General features: G+C 38.8%; 1 protein-coding gene across 17 annotated transcripts in view; it reads left to right on the top strand.

The window, feature by feature from the left end:
- CCDC34 (coiled-coil domain containing 34) overlaps positions 1 to 22317 on the top strand; it is a 93761-nt gene that overhangs the window by 14981 nt on the left and 56463 nt on the right. For 4 of the 17 annotated variants that reach the window (XM_021401111.1, XM_021401109.1, XM_021401118.1 and 1 more), the window contains 6 exons: positions 3709 to 3867; positions 5822 to 5963; positions 7566 to 7676; positions 12283 to 12372; positions 12584 to 12675; positions 13084 to 14179. In XM_021401111.1, coding sequence (XP_021256786.1) covers positions 3709 to 3867; positions 5822 to 5963; positions 7566 to 7676; positions 12283 to 12372; positions 12584 to 12675; positions 13084 to 13212 — 723 coding nt within the window. In that variant the 3' untranslated portion in view covers positions 13213 to 14179. Of the gene's footprint in view, positions 1 to 3708; positions 3868 to 5821; positions 6008 to 7565; positions 7677 to 8156; positions 8394 to 8753; positions 8808 to 12282; positions 12373 to 12583; positions 12696 to 12975; positions 14180 to 15229 lie in introns of those variants that run through there. The other 13 variants (XR_002440103.1, XR_002440104.1, XR_002440107.1 and 10 more) reach the window with 13 other exon arrangements.

Here is a 22317-nt window from a genome sequence, read left to right as displayed (position 1 = left end):
GTTCAGTGAATGAGGAATCGGTTGCAGGATCGAACCTGGAGAGCAGTGGTCCATGGCTCAACATCTGGATGCAGATCCGTGACAAATGGTGTTCCTTGGGGATCAGAACTGAGAGACTGATGCTCTTTAACATCTTTATCAATGGACATCAGCAGTGGTATCGAGTGCACTCTCAGCAAGTTTGTGGTTGACACTCCTGAGGGATGGGATGCCGTCCAGAGAGACCCAGAAAGGCTGAGCAGTGGGCCCAGGAGAACCTCATGAGGTTAAACGAAGCCAAGCACTAGGTCTTGCGCCTTGGTCGAGGCAGCCCCCACTATCAGTACAAGCTGAGGGATGAAAGGATGGAGCACAGCCCTACCGGGAAGGACTCGAGGGTACTGGTGGACGGGAAGCTGTGTGCCCTCACAGCCCTCAAAGCCAGCCGTATCCTGGGCTGTATCAAAAGCAGTGTCCCCAGCAGGGTGAGGGAGGTGATCCTGCCCTTCTGCTCTGCGCTGGTGAGATCTCACCTGGTGTACCGCGTCCAGATGTGCAGTCCTCAGTACAGGAGAGGCATGGACCTGTTGGAGCGCGTCCAGAGAAGGGCCACAGTGATCCAGCGGATAGAACGCCTCTCCTGCGAGGACAGGCTGAGAGAGCTGGGGCTATGCAGCCTGGAGAAGAGAAGGCTCTGGGCAGGCATGAGAGTGGCTTTTCAGTATCTAAAGTGGCGCTACAAGAACGAAGGTGATAGACTCTTTAGCAGGGTCTGTTGTGACAGGGCAAGGGAAAATGGTTTCAAACCAAAAGAGGGGAGATTTAGATTGGATATAAGAAAAAAGCTTTTTATGATAAGGGTAATGAAGCACTGGAACAAGTTGTTCAGGGGGGTGGAGAAAGCCCCATCCTTGTAGACGTTCAGAGTCAGGCTGGAGAGGGCTCTGAATACCTGATGGAGCTGTAGCTGTCCCTGTTCATTGCAGGGGAGTTGGACTAGTCTAAGTAGTCCATTAAAGGACTTTTTCAACTTGAATGATGGCGTGATTCTGGCAAAACTCATTTAAAGTGTTGCGATTAAGAATTCATTATCTAAGAAGCTTCCCTACCCCTCCTTTTAATTCCAGCCTTTAGAAAGGTTTTTAGCCTATTTTCTGCTTAACTATTGTCCACCATTGAACAACGCCCTTAGATAGGAAAGGGTCCCATTAGTTTGGCTTTTCCTGTATTTATTTTCCTGCTTGTTACATGAGACTCTTAGCTAAAAAACTTTGACTTTGAAATATCCTTTCTTTTTTACAAATTTACAATACGTTAAATTCTGTAATTTCGTGTGAAGTGCTGATGAACAATAGCCACCAAGTCACGAAGGACTTGAAATCCTTGTAAGCCTTTCTTGACAAATGGCTTCAACGCACTGTTTTGGCATGTATCATCTCTCATCTACGTTAACACTTGCTGTGTGTCTCAGACTATCATTGGTTTGAGATAGGAATTGTTGAGAGATACATTTGGAGAATGTTTGGTAGCGGGGGGTGGGTAAAGGAACAGCTCTGAATAAAAGAGAATAAGATGCCTTTTACCAAAAGGAGGGAAAAGACAGATGATTTGTTTTTCATGGAGGTGATGCTTCAGACCCGCATACAGACTGTAGTTCTTTTTATTGGTAGTAGTTGTGATCAGTAATTATGAGAGCTGCTCCAAAAGTAATGCCTCCTGTTTTATTCTGATGGCCCACTATGTCAAAGGTGGTTGATGGTATGTCAGTAGAGGGTGAACCTTCCCACCAAGACTGTTACGCGTTGTTGCCGTGTGACTGCTGGCCGCAGAGGGACAGACTGACAAAATGGCATCTGACGTGGAAGGGCGTATGAAGCAAAGGTGTGTCACTGAATTCCAGAAAAAATAGCACCTATTGACATTCAGTGACACAGAAACTAACACCTTGGAGATGATGGTAAATACCATTAATAAAGCATACTAAAAAAATCATATCGTAGATGCAGATGTTAAAATCACATTATCGCTTCCAGTACTGTCGAACATAGATAGAATTAATTGCATTACTGTGCTCCTGTAAGCTATCTCCTTCAGATTAGAGGACAGCAATTTAGTGTCGTGACATATTACAATAAAAGGAATGCCAAGAGTAAGCTAAGGGTAAGCTTGAAAGGACTTCTTTATCAAGACAATTTCTTGTAGTGTGGATAAGGATTTGAACTCAAAATTGTTGTTATCCAGTACTCCCTTACAATAAAAGCAGCAGACGTTTTTAACAGAAAATCCATTACTTTCAGGTTATTGGTCCCATTTTTGCACCTTGTGCAATAAGTGGCAGAAACAAGTTAGTGTTTTGCAGGGCCAGGATAAGTTTGCTTTTCTTCTTTGTGATGCTGCTTCAGTGGGTTGCTGATGGGTATTATCATGAAGGACAAGCAAATATTCTGATCTGATCAAATTAAGATCATAGTGCTCTCCTCCGGCTCCGCTATTATGTTTCCCACTTCTTTATGTGTAATTGGATTTTCCAGAAGTGCAATAAATCTGAAAGAAAAGTGGAAGGTAGGAGAGAAGAGCTGGCTTTCTGTTTTTCTATGTTTATAACAAGTAAGACAGGAAGGAAAGAATATTCCTGCTCATATTGTAAGTATGTTTTTCCTCTTTTCACTGCAGAAGATAGCCAGTTTATTTTACTTTACAGTTGTAGTTCTGGGTATTAGGTACGCTTACTGCCAACTGCGTAATTTCCTGCTAAACTGCAAATCTCCTTTGTTCAAGTGGTATCGTAAACATTTGTTGCAGTGTCTAGAATAGTTTAGATTCTTCCAATTAGTAGCAGGGAACTTAAAGGAAAAAGATTTCTTAAAGAAAAACATTTTTATTCAGCACTTCTTTTCTGTGAAATGGAAAATCTTTCATCTCAAGTCTGTTTCTCCTGCAAGGCACATGTATAGCTTGTCTGGTAAAGATTTTTGCCTCTGTGTGTATGTATGCAGGTTCTTCAGAGCTAAGTAAGCTAAGATACACCAGTACTGAACCAGTAGAATCCCAGGCATTTCCAAAAGGTTACAGGAAAGGGAAGTGAGGGGTACTGTTATTCTTCAGATGAGTACGCTTCCTTCTACAGATCAAGAGAAACCCTTCACTGTGTGCTTGTTAGCTTAGAAAAGGGCTCTCAAAACGCTGTGTGCCATTATATTCACACACTTGGGAAAGACACAGAAGTGATTAGACTTCTGTGAATCTTATCTTACAGAGTGATGTGTATGTCAGCCCCTCAGAAGGGAGCAGATTGACTCCTGTTTAGAACTGTAGTTCCCTCTAGTTTCACTGAAAAGTAGATTCCTTAATCTAAAACATGGTTGTCGTGAATTGCAACATAGATATATTTCCTAGAACTACTGAGACGTGTTTGAAGTCTTATTTAAAAAGATGTCTAAGTAAATAATCATCAGAGTAAGCATATTGCATAGAGTCCTGAAAGTGAATTTTTATTAAGTGTTACAACAATTTTATGTTTTTATAACTTTTTTGTCTACCAGTAGGGATGAGCAGGTTCTGTCTTCAGAGGTTGCAGTGTGTTTTTTCAGTGTGACATTTTCAATGTGACTTGATCATTTTTTGTGACAATTTTATTTGTAACCCCATAGTGAAAGTATTCTCCAAGTAACTACCCATTGAAATATATTGCATTTTGAAAATTTTCTTTCTTTGATCTGTTTCATCTAGGAAAGGAGGGAAAGAGAACGAAAACTGAGCAAAGAAATGGCAGAAAAAGCCACAAGGGAACTAGAAAAAATGCAGTTACAGGAAAAGGCCGAAGTGAAGTATAACGAATGGTTGAAGAAGAAAAGAGCTGAAGAGTCAGAAAAGAAGAAGAAAGAGAAGGTATTGATTGGTTAATGATGTATTTGAATGGGTTTACCTAACATATTAAGTATATTGCTTGATTAAATTATTTGTAATTTGTCAGACCGAGTGATGTACGTTAAGAATAGTTTCAAAAGTTGCACTGTTGATGCATTGAAGATATTGAGGTATGGCCAGCAAAGGAAGAAGCATATTAAACACATCTGTTACTAGTTTTGTTGCAAAACCAAGCAAACCTACTGCAATGGTGATATGATAAGAGAAACAGAAATACAAACCACAAACTGTATCTTTATTTCTCAGCTCGGGCCGAAAATAGGTCTTCTTCTAGACACTTTTCTCTCAGCACTGCTACTGTCGTGTTTCAAAGTACTTTTCTTTCTATTTCTCTGAACTGGTCTGATGCTAGGAGTCCTAATTTAAATGTTAATACAGATTGAATAATTAACCGGCTATTTATTTTTATAGTGAGCTCCAGAAGACCTCTTACTTGTTGTAAGCTTCCTAAAACACAGACTTTGAGGTCCTAGGGCAAATTACGTACATTATATAATGTACATAATATAATAACTACCTATGTTAGATATATAATATGTATTATATAATAATTATATATATTGGCAACTACAGCTATCGTGCATTAAGTTGATTGTAATCAAGTGAACGGTACAGTTTTAATTTTCGATTGAATTTGTAATTTGTATTACACAACTACGAAGCGTTGCGGGATTGTGGTTAGAAGAATTTGTCTATGTTCTGGCTGTAATTATAGCAGTGGTTCTTAATATGCGAAGGAGATTCGTAAGTTATTTCTTAAGTGTATACACTAATTCCTTTGGATTATCTTAAATATACTTTACGTTGTATCACACCAATTCTGGGGCCTCGAGGACATTATGCAGAACTTCCATATTTCTCATATAACTGGAACGCACTTAAATACTCTGTACTGGTTGTGTTAGTGTCCTGCAGAAGTCAGTTCTGTCTCTCTGCTGAACCTCTAGAACGCACAACGCAGGAAACTTGAAGTTAGAGTAAAGTAAATGAGAGTCTGAAGACAGATTTAAACCAACGTACATTCCCTTTAGTCCTTTGTTTGTCATTGTAGGTTCTTATATGTCATGTTCGCAGTATCAGTTAAACTTGTTTTAAATCCAATTGCAATGCTGTAGCGATTGGAAAGACCAGCATGATGGATAAAGAGTTACAAAAGAGATGGAAGGACCAGCACGATAGCAAGGTGCTACAAAGGAAGGGAAATAGATCACTCACCAGGATCAAAGATTCTGGGTTTAGAGGGAAAAGCTTCCCCCCAAGAGGAATCTCCAGGAAGAGATCCTTCCTCAGTGGCAGCCAGCCCTTAAATGAGGCCTAAGAGGGGTTGAGCCAGGCTTCCAGTCACAAAGGTGAATTGCCTTCACCTGTGCTCCCAGGGTCGACTGGGTCTTTCCTCCAGGTGCTCAATCAGTGGTTCAGCCCATGACTCAGCAGTTCCCATACAAATGCCTATACATACTGTTTTTACTCTCTCTACTGACTAACTGTCCCTTAAGCCTCCTGCAGCCACACGGGCAACAGAGCCTAGGATGATTTAGGACTGTGTGAATATGGGCAAATAAATGGAGCAGATGGTCGTCTCAGATGCAGTAGTCTCTTTAGGCTAACTGCAGCCCAGTAGGCTCTGTTCACGTGCTCTTTACAACCAGTGTGTTTTCCACATGTTGTCTTCCAAAAGAATTCTGTGAACTTTTTCTCAGAAAAGCACCAGATTAATGGGGAGAAGGGTGTGATTTTCATTTTTTTCAGACTTAAAGGAAAAAAAAAATATGACTTTTCAATTGTCAGGAAAATGTATTCCTGTTTGAAAACGTATTTGGAATATCATCAGCAATCTGGATATCTACACAAATTTTATTTGCTATTTTTTGTGCTTTGTCTGGAGGCACCTTAGCTTATTTTATTTCTTTTTCAGGAAAAAGAAAAAGAAAGGCAAGCTGAGCTGCAGGAGAAGAAAGAGAGAGCAGAGAAGATCTTTAACGAATGGCTACGTGATGCTAAAAATAAACCACGCCCTGTATTAAATGGTTATGGCTTTCCACATGGGAAGTCTACAGGTTTGTACTACACATATGCAGTGACTTAGGATGTGGTTCCTTTCCTCCAGTCATTTACTGTAAAATGAAGCCTGTTTAAGATTTTCATCCAGTGTCTCGTTTTGACACATGAGAATGAATATCCCATATGGTGTAAGTTGGAAAAGCTTTTAGTGCCAGACAGTTGTACGTTTTTCATAGATTCTTTGATTCTATGTTTTATGTTATTTAAGAGGAAAAGAAAGATACTTGAGAATAATGTGGCGTACCAAATTATAATTGATTTTGATTTCATTACGTTCCTTAGCAGGCGTTCCTGTGCAGCATATCAGCTGTGCTGACATTCTTCTAAAGTTAGTGTTTGTGTTAAAGAAAACGTGTGCCCTCTTATTGCACTAGAATCCGTGTTAGAAAAGAGACAGTTTCTGAGATGCAAAAATTAATAGAAGTCTGGCAGAAGTTCTGTTTGAAAAGGGATACGTGGGAGTTATCCTCTATTCTGAGCTACAGTTTCCATTTATCTTTGCACTTGCTTCACGCCTTCTCACATCTGTTGTCATATTGTTTTTTCACTTTAAGGGGAAGTGTTAAAGAGAATGCTGATGATGGTGTGGAGTTTTGAGAGTGTCACTGTGTTTTTGTAATTGTCTTTGTAATTCCACATGATGTGAAAGCTGAAGAGCAGTAAGAAATAGTATTTCCTATTACATTTCAGTGCTAATTAGATGTCCATTAAAATCTGTATATATACTTTCATTTTGTTTTTTCATATAATCAAATTGTTATTATTATTTGTATTTGTAACAGACAATATTCTGGGACCTAAATCCTAGGTACTGAATGCTTAAGAAAATCTACGTAGCAGATGAGCAACCAGTTGCTCTTTTGCTTACATCTGTTTGTAGATGGTGATACACTTTGCTCTCATGTTTTGCATTGGTAGCTCATTACTTCCTGACAGCTGCAATCACTTAAGTGTGTTTTTTTTTTTTTAAGAAATATCTCTATACTCAGTAGTGTTCATGCAATAGAATGCATCGTAGACTTTGTTTTACCCAACCTCATGATGCATGCACTGGGATTTCACTACAGACAAGTGTGACTGATAGTACACCATGTTCTTTCTGCTGCGTTTTAGGCTTTCTGATACCGGTCTAAGGCCCCTAGGTTAATAATTGCAGTCAATTAATTAAATTGTGGAAAACTGTATTCTTCTCCTCAGTAAAATGAAGAGTAGTAGTTAAGCTGGTGGGAAAAATATGTATATTTTACATATGTGGTGACAGGAAGTAATATTTATAAATGCTTTGAAGTCATGTGAAGAGCCAATTCATATACATACACATATTTTAAGTATACAGAAGACTGAGCGTTTTGAATGTTGAGTAGAATTCAACCTGCTTTTTTTTTTAATACGGATGAGGAATATGCTACTCACTGGTAGTGGAGAGGTAGAAGATTTTATCACTTTGAATGATTTGAATTGTCGTGTGCTTTTGCTATGTTCCTCCAAAGATGTTGTTCTATCTTTGTTAGTCGAGGTGATTATTATAAATACGTGCATTATAAAGCCTATAGTGTACATGTTCCTTTTCAGTTACATATATTTTCCAAATATTTTAGGGCGTCCTGATGGAAATTCATATCCAGCTCCAGCATATTGCAACCCCATTCCTTGGGAACCGCTACACATACCTCCTCCAAAGGAAGAAAGTGTTCTTACCATGAAGAACAGTAAGAGATCTGTACCTTGTTGGTCACATAAGTTTTCACCTACGGTAATATATAAACCGAAGAACAACCTTTGTGTAGGATCATTGCATAGAAAGTAGTTACAAATACAGAAAACAAAATCATACTTATGAGCTTGAGTGAACTGGGACATAAGTATGAGGTTGTATATAGAAACTTGTCTGCTTTTCTTTTTTTGTGACCAGGTTTGGTATGTATAGGTAACTGACCGATCACATGGTTATTCAAGGGCTCTTATACATTGAATTTCAGTGTTGTTTTTTTAAAGTGATATTTAGCCACTTTTAATGGGACTGTACTTCAATATCAATAAAGCATACAAGATTGTTTGTTGCTTTCCTCATATTCTGTCATTCAAAGATAATTTTGTGCATGTGATTATTATTTTGGGCAACAGTGTTACTGGGTTATTTTAAGGATGCTAATTGTAGCAAACTTTGAAACAATTCTTGGCTTTATGAGCAAGAAACTCAGGACCCGTGTACAGCTGCAGCACAGTGATGACCCTGGGACCGTGAAAATACATTCGGACAGCTTACATTGCTGGAGCGCTGCAGTGGATGTGATACAGGCCCTTTAGGACAAAGGATTGGCTAGCACGGAGGAGAGAGCCACAGCAACAACTCATGAAGGACTAAGGACCTGAGGACTGATGATTAGCCAGATGAGACCTTACATTAGGATTAAAGGGAGACCAAGGTGAGTGGATACTGCAGTGGGCATCTGCTACAGATTTAAACCACCATGAAATTTGCTGGAAGGGCAGTACAGCAGAGTACAAGCAACCAAGGGAGTTTCTGGAGGGAATTAACGGCTTCCTGAACTTCCCAACCCTGCTGACAGGGAGAAGCTCTCTCTGAGTCTAGGTTGGAAGAGATCTCCCGAGATCATCTGATAGCTGCCCCCTGTAGAAAGAGAGCCTTAGAATGCATTACCAGGTGTGTCCTGTCAATCTGAATCTTGTAAATTTACAGTGAGTAAGACTCCACCACTTCTCTGGGCAGTTTTTTTCCTGATGTTTAGTTGTTCTCTTGATGATTTTATTTTTCTTATATGCAGGTGGAATTTCTTCTGGAGCAACTTCTGTCCATTGTCTCTCTCTGTTACCATGTGGTGAGGAGATTATCTTCTCTTTAGCTGTCTTTTAGATATTGGAATATAAATTAAGTCTCCACTGAGCATTCTCTTTGCTAGGCTGAATGAGCACTGTTTATTCAACGATGCTTCGTAGGACAATTTCCAAGTCTCTAACTATGATAACTGAAACAATTGGGAAGGAAAAAATGTGCAGGAATTGCATACACTTATTAGGCAAACAAGGAGAGAATGAAGTCTGATAAAGTTACAGTTTTTGTTGCTGTTGCGTTGTTTTGATGCTTAACTTTGGGGAAAAAAAAACACTCTAACCTGTTATATCTCTTAATGTTCTTATCTTTTTATAAAATCTGTTTTTTTTTTAATTTCATCTTGCCTAATTTTACTTTGAATTTTAAGCACTCCATAATTGGACAGTTGTCATTACAAATGAGGACTCTAATCAAGCCTGAGCATTGTGGGATTTTTTTAAATGTCATCCTCTTCCTGGAAGAGGATTAATGTATGGGATTTGCTGCTCCAACTGGATGCATGGAAGTTCATGGGATCCAATGGGACTCATCCCATGTTACTCAGAAAGCTGGTCAATGTAACTGGAAGAAAACTCTCCATTATTTTTCAGTGTCTGCAAGCTGGCAAAAAAAATGATCCAATTTTCAACAAGGGCAAGTAGGAAGGACTCTGGTGGCTGGTCACTATCAGAGTTCCCTAGAGCTAGTTCTCTTTAATGTTTTCATAAATTACTTGGAAGTAGGACTAGAAGGTGTTTGCTGATTATACTAAATTGGGAGAAGCTGTTGACTCCGTCAAGGTTGGAGGGGCCTTGCAGAGAGATCTAGACAAATTAGAAAGCTGGGCAATCACCAACCGCATGAAGCTTAACAAGAACAAGTGCCAGATTCTTCACCTGGGAAGGGGCAGCCCTGCTTATACATACAGATTGGGGGATAAGACACTGCAGAGCACCCCTGCTGAAAGAGTTTTGGGGGTCTTGGTCGACCCCTTGTTGAAAGTGAGTCAACAGTGTGCCCAGGCAGCATGGGGGGGCAACCGTATCCTGAGGTGTATTGAGCGTGGCATTACTGGCTGGTGGAAGAAAGCGATTGTCCTGCTCGCTGAAGAGGTGCAACCTCACCTTGAGTACCGTGTCAGTTTCAAACGTCATGGTACAAACTATTAGTGTCCAAAGGAGGGCTACAAACATGGTGAAGGATGTAGAGGGGGAAGACTTACGAGGAGTGCCTGATGTCCCTTGGTTTGTTCAGTCCAGGGAGGAGGAGGTTGTGGGGAGACTTCATCATGGCCTACAGCTTCCTCAGGAGCGGGGGTGGAGAGGCAGGATCTGATCTCGTCACTTCGATGACCAACGGTGGAACCCAAGGGAACGGCTTCGATCAGTTTGGATGTCAGGAAGTTGTTCTTCACTGAGAGGGTGGTTGGGCACTGGAACAGCCTCTCCAGAGAAGAGGTTAAGCATTGAGCTTGACAGAGTTCATGAAGCATCTGGACAATGCACTCAGGCGTATGGTCTGATTTTTGGGTGGTCCTGTGTGGAGGCAAGAGTTGGACTTAACAGTCGTTATGGGTCCCTTCTCACTCAGGATATTCTGTTATTCTGTGAACATATGTAAGAGCACGTGGATCATGACATACCTCTCTTGATAACTGCACATCTAAATTGGCAACGAGAGCCTCTATACTACTTAGAAACGTTTCTTACTGCATCTCTGACCTTGGTGTCTGCCTCAAGTAATCTGTATAACAGAGTAATAATCTTCTGTTAGCATATAGTGTAACTACAGGATGCAATTCTGAGAAATGGCAAGCTTCAAGCAGTCAGAACTGTAGCCTAGTGTACAATTATCTTTGCTTAGAGAAGGCTTTTGTCACGAAGGAGATGGTGGTTCTGCAACCATCAGCCCTGTTTGTTCAGTTCTCAGTGACAGTAGTACAAAAATGGGAGTTAAGCCTGATTCGCCACTGGTAAAAACTCAGACTTTGTTCAGTAGACATTTATCTAAGAGCTTTAACTGCTTCCTTGTGGGCTTGTATTTTAACACCGTACCATGTATATACACATCCGTTTACCATGCCTGTGTGTGCACAGGCTGACGTAATGCATTTCACTTCTGCTATCTCTTAAGGTATTTAGTCTCCATGACTAGATATCCAGTGTCCATGATGGGTCTGTGGGTCTGTTCTTTTTTTCCTTGTTACAATGTCCGAATAAAGTGTAAAATATTTATGAATATATAATGTACAATATAGGCGACCATTATATTAGTTACTGAATGTCTGCTAAGAGTACAAGTTTCTGCAGTCTAGTATTTGTCATAGGGCATACAGAGTTAAAAATACATATATAAATAGAAATTTGTCTTTTTATTATGTATTTACCAGTTTATTTTCCTATTTGTTATAGTCTGTAAGCAAAACATAGACTCCTTATGCAGCTATCAAGAAAGGCAATAAGAACTAGCAAGATCACTTCCATTACTTACTACAGTGTTCTCTTAATCTTGTTTGTAGGTTATTGCTGTATTCTTAAGTATGTAAAGCTTTTGGTTCACTGCAGGTTGCTTTTTTTTTTTAAGGCAAAAAAGTTAAGCTTAATTGTTCATGCACTTCAGTGTATCTATTTAACTTGACTATAAAAAGAGGAATGTGGATGCCACAAAATGTGTGGAGTGTCTAAATTAGGAGTATTGGGGCTTTGCAGCAATCTGTAATATCATTAAGATGTAGAACTCTGTCTAGCTTTTAAGTAATCTATGATGAATGGGTTATGAAACAAGTGGCTGAGTGTATTAGTTATCAGTCTCTTGAACTGACCTTCCCGTGTGGAGATACGTGAGTAAGAAGCTGTACAATTTTGTAAGCTACCTGATGCTTATCAGTGTTCAGATGAAGGGACAGCATTTTACCATAATGTACATAATGGATTTTAGATTAACTGATCAAGATTTCTTAGGACGCTGATTTAGAGAAGGCTTGCACTGTCATGCTAATGTTTTCTGTGACAGTCTTTCTGAAATAGCAAATGGCCACCAGTAAGGTGAAGTAATACTATAACAAATAATGATAGCATCTGTTTGATGTAGAGTGGCCTATCATATGAATATAAGCATTGGTAGCATTTGCATCAACAGATTTTGAAAGCCTCTCTGACTATTCTGCTGTGACGCATAGTTGACAAGATTTCTTTTAGCTTGTATGGTAACGAATGGCTACTAAAAGCTTCCTACACTGAACTAAATAGAGTGGAGCTTCAGGATTTCAGGCCTGCACCCAGGTGAAAGGGCTAAATGCATCTTAAATGCATATTTGGTTCAGGAATAGGGATATAACAGTAATAATTGAAGTCTAGTAGCTTTCTTTCAGATGACTCAGCCAAAATAATTAAGCTGAATACTTACTGTAATTCTGGTTTAGAGATTTTAGAAAATACTAATACATATCTAAAGCTGTTACTCTTTTTCTTTCTCATCCATAGGTGGTATTATTTTTTCTCCACCAAACTTTCTGTGGAAAGGTTTATCCTGCCTTCTGAATCAAAGAACACGTTTTATTTGGAGAGAGATCTGTAAGTGGACTTACAACACCCAAAATATCAGCTTTAAAATAAGACCCTTGCTGTACCTTATCTACAGCATCTTAAATACTGTTCTGTCCTAACTAGATTACAAATAAGGCTAAGGCAAGATAGCTCATGACTGTACATTCTGGCTCTGATTCGGTCAACACAACGTTTTTGCTGAGCAAATTAGAGAAGTATTGTTTGGATTTTTTTCCAGCAGGATCAACAACAAAATCAAATGTCCTGGCATTGCACCCTAATTTAAGACTGTATCCTACAGAAAGCTCCAAGTTCATGCCGTTGTGGCAGGTAATTAGCTTATCCCAGTCTTTCTCAGGTGTTAGAAAGGTAAGATCTTAACGCTTTGAAGCTTTAAACAGCATTTTGTATTCTCTTAAATTCTCTCCCGAGTTTCTCAGCGTGTGAAATTTTACAGTGCAAGCTGCAGAATCTATAATTACTCATTAGAAACCACCCAGGTCTTGTATATTGGTGTCCATGCCGCAGAAATAATACGAGTCTGAAGCTCAGCTTATTTTCATACCCTTGTTTTTGCAGAACTTTTGTTTCTAAGAATTCACTGACCACTTGCAAATCTTTGTATCCTAGGATGCACGGTCTTTCCTCCTCTCAGTCTGTTAGTAACAAATAGAGTACCACATTCAGCCTTACTGTGAAGGATGACATATCCTGCAAGACTTTGCTGTTTTCTGGCAGTTGCTGCGTACGTGCTCCATAAAACAGCATGACTTCCGAGTAATTGACCGTGGATCCACACAGATGTTTCAGGGCTGGAAGTCTACGAGCAGTGAAGTGGATGAGGAAAAGTCCGAGAAGAAAATATGATTCATAAGAGATCACTATTATTCTAGAAGCATTGTGCTCTTAGAAAGTAGTCCCTTCAGTGTAATGTAATATAGCTACGCTGTTGGAATTCTTGCTACTGATTCTGGTGGGTAGCTAAAGCATCATATGACCCAGATAATGCATCAGATTCTAATAATGACTTTGCCAGTGTAATGCTTAATTGTAAAATGAATTTCTTAATTTGCTGTTTTGGGATCCAGTTGGAAGAGCAGTCAGTACTCCTGATACCAATTTCACTGGGAGATTTTTGTGAGTAAATACAGAAGATTCCCTGCTTTATTGTTGTGGTCAAAAGGTGAGTGTTCCAGACTGCTGTCCCCTGGGCAGCACGATCAACTTCATTTAAACTCAGTAACGAAAAGGAAATCTGAGCACTCTAATCTAGTAAAGCTGATAAACACTTGATTAACTTGAAAAGTGCTCGAGAGATCACAGATAAAGCAGGGCTAGAGCTGTCACGCGTTCTGTTTCATACATAAGGTTACGCCTTTGTTTTCATACAAGTAATTCATTTTACAATGACTTATACCATTTTCTGTAGCTAGTTAAGGGCATAAAATATTGCAAAATTACAAGAGTTTTTTGTAGTATCTGAACTTAATTGTTTGCTTGGTCTAACTTAGTGAATCAAGCAGAGACTGCAAATACTTAATTCAGGGGCAGATTTGCATTTATGGAAAATTGGCCAGATGGCTGGTAGAGAAGGCACGTGATGTTGGACTGGACTGCAAGACTTGAACTTAGCCTGTGAACTACGTATGCAGGTTGGCAGGAGGATGTTTTCATTGAGCAGAGTTGACTTTATTTTCATAGCCCTTCACACTTTGCTTGACACTGTTTACCTCTGCGCTCAGTATTAATATTTGTATGAAAAAATAGCATTAAAAAAAAAAAAAGCTTTTATTCTACAGTGCTGCACCTATGTCATTGTGCTGGCATGAAATCCGTAAGTTGTTTTAGTTGGGAAGATGGTCAGAGTGAAAACAAACCTCTTCAGTTTTCCCTTTACTTGACGCATGTGTATCCACCGTTAGGTAAATCACTAAAAGCTAAGTATGTAGCTAAAGTACCTCTAAAAACCAGAGGGCTGTATTATGCCAGTGTTCAAAGAGACTTTCGAAGATGCCGATAGAAATCCACACTTCGGCCTTCACTAGGAAAACTGTGGTTGAGTTATCAAGGACAGATCCTTGGACATCCATGTGTTATTGCCTTTTATTTCCACTGTTCAGAAACGGTTTTGCTCTCTGTAAGGACGTCTGGTCCAGGTGAGCATAGCTCACAGCATGTTGAGTTAGGCTGCGACAGATGTGTCACGTGACATTTGCAAAAACCTTCCATACTAGATGTAACTGCCGGGAAACAAAGATGGAAGACGGAATGCAACTGAGGACACAGCTGTGAAAGGGCAGAATACGCTTTCCACGCTGCATTATTTGTTTCACACGGCATAAAAGCGTACTTTGGGACAAAAAAATCTCACGCTTGTCCAGCTTGCTTTCTGTGCCACCCTTCCTGTGGTTTGTCAGGGGTATGTCAAAATGATCCCAAGCCAAGTATGGATGGCAACAGCTTACGTAACCATTGCCAGTAGAATCTGGGCAGTTTGACGTTTGTTCAAGTGAGGGCCAAAGCTTCTGCACTGATCTGCTAGCATTTGGCTAGCGCTTGCCCATAATGTTTCAGGCTATCATGGCTGGAATTAACTATATGAAAATTCCTAGTTTTCTTGTGTGAATCTCAACCTCACCCTGCTTTTCAGGATTTAGTACCATTTCTTGTTCATCTCAGGGTGGAAAAAAACAGAGTTTTAATGATTTAATAGTACTAAAACAGTTTGCGTAGGGAAAGCGAGTAATACAATCCCAACAAATTTAGCAAGGGAAGTATTCTCATACCAGTTTAATCTGCTAGTAAAACAAACAATGTGGGAATCATAGTCAGGAGAAACTCTTAAGATCCAGGTGCCACCAATGGTATTTTCCTTTCTCTTTAGGCTGAAGGTTTTTACTGAACTGCTTATAAAGTCCGTTCTTAAACACTGGCTGTGGATCTGTTTTTGCTCCACCATTGGTTAAGATGATCGACTTCGATAATTGGTAAGATTTTCTGTAATCTCCTGAATGCTGTGGATGTGCTGGTCATGTTTCATGAGATTCCAACACAAATCTTTTGAAAGAAAAACAAAAAACACCTTCCTACTTTTTTGTTATTTCAGGTGGTCTGGGTGCGCTGCTCCTACATAAAATTGTTAAGGTTTTTTTTAAGTCTGCTTCAAAGGTACAAGATTTCAAGATTAAAATGTTTAAATAGAATTATGCTTTAATATTATGCCTTTTAAAACTGTTGAAGAGTGGGGTCACGCCTCCAAACTTAACCGTAAACCTTTCATATTTTTGAACTATCATCTTGTGTAACAGTTCAAATGCTTGATGTAATCAGTTAAAACATTTATCTCTTTTATGGCTAGTTATACATTTGAGTGGTGCTTTATCATTAATTTATTGTCCTTACTAATAAATTTACAGCATTTGGTCTCCCTTAGACATTGCTGTTGAAACTTTTTTATAAAAGAAAATAACTTATAAATAATTTACAAGTATAATAATTCTAGAGCCTATGGCTTGGGAGATGGGATATTTAAGTTTCAGTCTCTGATCCATGAACTTTTACTGAATACTTCCAACAGAAAGGATTGAACATCTCCATGTAATATATTCTCATTTGGTCACTAGGTTACTCACCTGAATATACAAGGGAGAAATTAGTGAAAATCACTGATACTCTTGGTAATCGTTGTCTATTGGAAATAACGTGTTTTGGTTTTTTCAGGAGTTTGGGGAAAAGTCTGTCTTTTAATCATCATACATTCTATTTATAGCAAACTGTACAATATTTTACGCTTTTTGTCCTGATATGGACAGTTCTAGTTGGGATACAGTTTGAATGATACCTTGGGGAGACATTTGGGTTACGAAAACGTAGTTCCTTTACTGATGCTAGAAACCTAATTATTCTGACGCTCCTGTTCCTTACTCTATGCTACAGTTAAGATTTTGCTGCATGCAGCTGGTTGGCAGAGTAGGTGTGCACGGACGTCTGCTCATGTTTGTGCACTGCAAATTTTATTTCCCTGAGTGATGAACAGAGAGGCTAGCTGGGAAGAGAAATTACTTAGCATTCTGTCTTTGATTGTAATATGAGTATTGCAATAGTGTGCTACTTCTTCCTTTTAATTTTGCACGTATTCAATGGGAAATTATGTCTAGGTTCTCTATTAGAAGAGCTTGTAATCTAGACTTTCTAGACAAAATCGCTGTCAAACAAAAGACGTGCCTCACAAGTTAATGATAAAATCTACAAAGTGTTTCCAGGGCTTAGTTTGTTTTCCTCTTCCTTCTAACGCTAAGGAACGCTTCTGTTCTTTTTTAACTTGGGACTTTTTAAAGAGTAGGAACATATATGAAACGATTTTTATTTGCATAAGGATTTCGAGTGCAATTTTTTGGAGCCTTAGACATCGTGTGTATTTTTATATATATGGAAAACATCTGGCTAAGTTTTAGTGTCACTTCAACTTCTTAAAGAGGGAGTAAAATGAATAATCATACGCTTTTTAATCACGATCTCAAAACATATTTCTTGTCTAGCTCTGTATAGTTTGTGGAGTTGCAAAGCAAACTCTTTAATTAATGTTGAGCCAGTATAGTGGGTAAAGAACACTCTCTTGAGATGAAATCAAAGAATTTTATTTAAACCTCCTAAGTTATACATCTAACTCTGCCTCTGACTCTTTGTTGGATCTAAGACAATCAAAGTAACTTCTCCCTGCAAGTGTTAGAACATCTGAAAGCTAGCAGCCTTCATAAATTAGCACTGCTGGTTGCCATGAAAAAAAACACATGAAACAGAGCGTAATAGGCTCAATTACACAGAATAGCTGAATGATTAGAGAGAACTTCAGTTGTCTTTTGTTTTTGTAGTGGCCAGCATATGGGGTACTACTTGAACTGTGCTGATGATCCGCTGCTAATAAGAGGCACTGTCTCAAACAAATAGAATTAAATGTTACCTAGAAGCCTTATCACTATGTTTTCCACCACTTTAGTTTTGTTTCTGTCTTCACTGCCACAATATTGGTTTTGATATGAGTTTCAAATCGTGCTCTGATAAGCAGCTAAATGTACTTTGGCAATACGATTTTTTCAAAAGCTAAAAAATATAAGAAAATCTTGCTGTAGGGCATAAACAAAACTCAAAGAATGTTTGGAACTAACATTGTAAGCCAAGAAGTGCTTGCCCAAAAATCAAATGAAAATGTTTGGCAATAGAGGAGGTTGTAACCAATTGTAACTCTGATACTGTGCTTTTAATTAGCATCTACATGTACAGAGCACTTATTGCTTGTACACTTTTTCCTCTCTCCTGTCAATTAGAAAACATGATAACTTCTCTGCATGTGAAGTCCAATCCAAATCCCTTTTGTAATTTTTTAGGGAAAAAAAAAAACCCACAAACCAAAAAGAAACAGCCATTCAACCAGTCGCTTACAAAACCTTGACTCACTGCAGCCTGAGGCGTAGTTTGGAATCCAGCTTTTTGGAAGGACTAGTTTTTCCCGTTGCTGAAGACGGTAGTGAGTGTGTGTGCCTTTTATTTTAAACAAAACATGATTTGCAACATGAAGAATTGGTTGCATTGCAGTATACTTTCACGAGTGGTCTTAAGTGCTGTTTTATTCCCTAGCTGAGCAACTTTTGATATGCCTGAAAGAAGGTGAATTTTGAAAAGCTGCTGATCTTTTTAAATCAGATATACCTTTCCTCAAATTTATTTCAAATAACGTGAAACAAAACCAAAAATCAAATGGATTAGGTGTCATCTCCCCTAACTTTAGAAACCTACCATGGGAACTACTCTGACTGTGTTGCTTTATATCAATGAATAGGTATTGGCATGCTCAGGATGCAGTTACACGTCTCTTAGGAAAACAAATTGCACTCTAGAAGTTCATGCTTCTTTCCACTGTGTATAACTACTACCTCTGATGATGATGTATGCAATGTAGGTCTCTGCTGTTTGGTCAGGTTTACCTTATGCCATTGTTGTTCACAACTTTTGCAGCATTAGCAGTGTCTCGAAATAAACTACCTACCACTATTGCTACTGTCACAGCTATTTTTTGAGATTTATACTTGGTATTTTTTTCATTACAATCCTGGATTGAGTAATTAAAAGAAATGAAAAACATCTCCTCCAAGTTCTGTTAAAACAGAAGAATCGATGTTGTGATTTGTAAGCTAATCCTCCAGCAATTTCCTGATGATCAGCTCATGCTTTTTGCACTTCTGGGTGCAGAACCGTACTGGTCAATCCAAATTAAATTACTGTTTGCTTGGGTTCCAGTTATTCCTGAACAACAAGTGAAAACAGCATGGTAGTTTTTCAGTGCAGACCTTCATATTTTAGTTGCACCTGTGTATTGGGTTTTGACTGCACTGTGTCTGATCAGAAAGTTACTTTGCGCCATAATACAGAGAAAGGCAAGATGCAGGTTTTAGAAATATAAAGATGTATTTTGTATATATGCTTGTGCAGGTTTCTGGTGGGACAGTCACTAGCAGCCTGTGTATCCTTAACCCAGCATCCTTGGAGCAGGACACAAATGTATCACAGATAAATGAATAGTATGGGCTGTGCATCTGGTGCGTATCAGCATTACATTTACTATTTACTTAGTAAAAGTGAACACCCTGCAAGTTGCAAGATGAATCAGGAAGATGTTTGTGAAGAAACCTGTGTAAGAGTGCATAAAATGATAACACGTAAAGACGGAGGGGTCTGGTTTCAAGTTCTGACAACAAGAAGTTCCCATGAAATTTTCCTGCCCTATGAACATAACCAGTCTCAAGTTAAACAGGCATTGTTATAAAAAAAAAAAAAAAAAAAAAGAAATGATATAAATAAGAGACTATGACCTAATGAGTAATTTCAACGAATCCAACACTATCTCATCATTAGCAACTCTTGAAATTTATAGTGAACCTATTATAATGCGTGTTTTCTAAACCTGTTTTGGATTATTTGGTAATTTCATGGCAGGTTTTTGTTATACTTTCTCATGTCAATTTTGTTGTGGAAAGCTCGTGTTTCCTTTGAAAATCAAGGAGGGTTCACATCTTGCATGATGTGCTTCATCACAATTTCTGAATTTTAAGTAAATATGATCTGTGGTGATAAACATGCTAGGTATCAGTTTCATGGTTAGGACTGAATGCCAGACTTGCACTATTAGCAAGAGCACTAAACACTATTGCTCTGAGTTAATAAGACTTTAAATGACAGTCAGATAAGCAGATTAAAGAACTTGTCCAAGCCATTTTAACTGAAGTGGGAAATGGCAGCAGCAAAAGTACTGGCTGAGGTATTGCTTTCCTACCTGGAAAAAAAACATGAGGTTTCTCTATTTGTTGTTGAGAATGGAAGCAGAATCTGAATAAACTTGGTGTCAGAGATCCTACACAGGTATGCTAGAGCGTCTTTGCACTCCTTTTTTTTTTTTTCCTTGAAGCTCTAAGAAGCGTAGGATGTTTTAGTAATGATGACTCCCCTAGCAAAGAGTCCATACACCTCTTATATCTTAGAAGTAAAAACAGTTCTGTTTTGTTGATATTCGGAGGCTGCTCTGATAGTAATACCTCCTGTTTTATGATGTTAGCCCACGACTTCAGGGGCAGATGTCGGTGGTGTGGCAGTAGGGGTTGAACCTTCCCACCAATACTCCGTTACGTTTTGTTGTTGTATGACAGCTGGCAGCAGAAGGGCAGTCTGACAGAATGCTGTCTGATATGGAAGTGCGTATGGAGCAAAGGTGTGTCACTGAATTCCTCCGTGCAATAAGCATTGCACCCACTGACGTTCATCGAAGCTTGCTGGATGTTTCTGGAGGCTGAATGGTGGATGTGAGCACAGTGTGGTGTTGCATTTCGGTAGCGTCGACAGTGATGTGACGTTCTGGTTGGCCGTGCACAGCTGTCACACCATGAAATGAAAAGCATCTCGATCAGCTCATCCGTAGATTATGACCTGTACATATGCACTTTTTTTAATGGAAAGGTTACTTTGTGAATCTGAAAACAGTTCAGTTTAACAAAAAAAAAAAAATGCTCATATTCGTGGAAGGTTTGTAGTATTTATCAATTATTTACCCAGATAAAAATCAGTATTACTGTTCCCATGAACTTTTGTTTTTCATAATATGGAAGCGTTCAGCTTGATTTAAATAAAAATTTTAAAAAGTTTACAAGGTAATAATTCCAAGAAAATATCAGTTAATGGGTGTAGTAGGCAAGTAGCAAGGGGTTTGACTCTCAAACCGTTTTCAATATACTGTTTAGATGAAAGTGTTGATAGAAATGAGTGGGATTTTTCTTTCATCTAGATTAGCTGTAAGTCCTAATGAATCTCTAGGTTCTTTTCCATCGTTGGAAGCTCCTTCTCTTCAATTGTTTTGGAAAACGAATATTTCATCTTGAGGACGCAGCACGTTGCGTGCCTGGCAGGCATTCTCTTGTGTAGCTGGCTGCTTAACCCCATAATCGTTTTCTTTCTCTCTTCTCCTCCTCCAAGAATGTCTTGATCTCACAGGCAGGTTATAGGAAGGCAGAGGAATACAAAGTCTTAACTTCTAGACCAGTATAAGGGAGGGCTATGGCAAATAATGCAGTCAGCTAGGAGATACAGACTAGTTTGTCGTGGTCTTAACTACCTATGTAATTAATACAGTCATGGATTTCCTTTTCATTTATTCAGGGAGGTAGTTTGCTTCTCACAGACGTTACAGATGAGGTTTTGTGTTGATGTGTGTGCTCTCAACAAAGTTTTTCCAAACTTCTTTGGTTTAAGGACAAAAAATTCGTCAACGTTGCATGGGCTTCCTTTCATTACTTAGATAAATTGGAATCTTAGCGTTTTAATTCAACAAAAAGAGGCAAAGTGTTGTTACTTAGATTGTCAGATGCTTGATTTTCACAAAGTATTTCTTTAAGTGTTGTGAAAAAGTAAACTTACGGAAAGCAAGAATTTGACTTTACTATTCTTTATAATGGTGAAAACTGATGGCTAAAGTATTTTATAAAATAGTTACTCTTTTCATTTTTTAAGGCATTCCAAAAACTAAAAGCAGCTGAGGAAAACAGTTCGATAACTGGTAGAGGAGCTGGCTGTATTTGCCAAAGCACATACTGTGTACTTGGAATGTTCATACAATACAAGTTCTTGTATCTCACATATATGGTATGTTTCACATGTATATCACGTATGTGAAAAACAAGACAGAACTTGTATTCTATGTCCTAGATCAATGTGATAAGATAAAATGTTACAATTCCGTGTCTAAATTCAGATTATGAGCATTCAGGCCCCAGCATGTCAAAACTCAACCAGATAAAAACAGGCACTATATGTTCGTCTTGTTTTTAAAGATACAAATCCTCATCTCACGTTGGCATCACTTAGAAAGGATACTTACTGTTTCTCTGAATTAAAACCATACTCTGGAGTTAGGTATCTACCCTATGGCACACACAGGTAATAGAGAGGACAGGAGATTGTTATGCCAGCATTTTAGGGCCAGCTGGTGCTCTGCATCATCCTTTGCTGGTGTAGCTGTATGTTGTAGTTTCCTGGAAGAGCTCAGTGGTTGTGAAGCTCAAGGCCAGAAACCCCAGGTTAATGGAAGCTTTTGGAAATATTCTCTGGGTTTTGCCTAGTTGATGGAACAAGCAAGAGGAAGCTAGAAGGTCTTTATTGTGCTGCCCACCTTCTTGGGACTCCGTTGGCCTTTGGCATTTATTGTGGCTTACGATGTGTTTTTCTCACACTGCCCTCCGCTTATCATCATAAACTGGGTTCTCTTAAACATGCGTGTGTAGCAGAGCGTGTTATTACTAATAAGAGGAACTGTCTGCGTGAAGAAAGGCTTTTCATCTTTCGCATCCATACTATCTGCATGTCTTTCTATTCAGTATACGTAAAAAGAAGTAACATGCATGATTCCTGAGATCCCACTACTTCGGCATAGTA

Source organism: Numida meleagris, chromosome 6, assembly GCF_002078875.1.
Source record: "Numida meleagris isolate 19003 breed g44 Domestic line chromosome 6, NumMel1.0, whole genome shotgun sequence".
Classification (NCBI taxonomy): Eukaryota; Metazoa; Chordata; class Aves; order Galliformes; family Numididae; genus Numida; species Numida meleagris.
The sequence above is the reverse complement of the archived record's forward strand: the minus strand, read 5'-3'. Positions and strand labels throughout refer to the sequence as shown.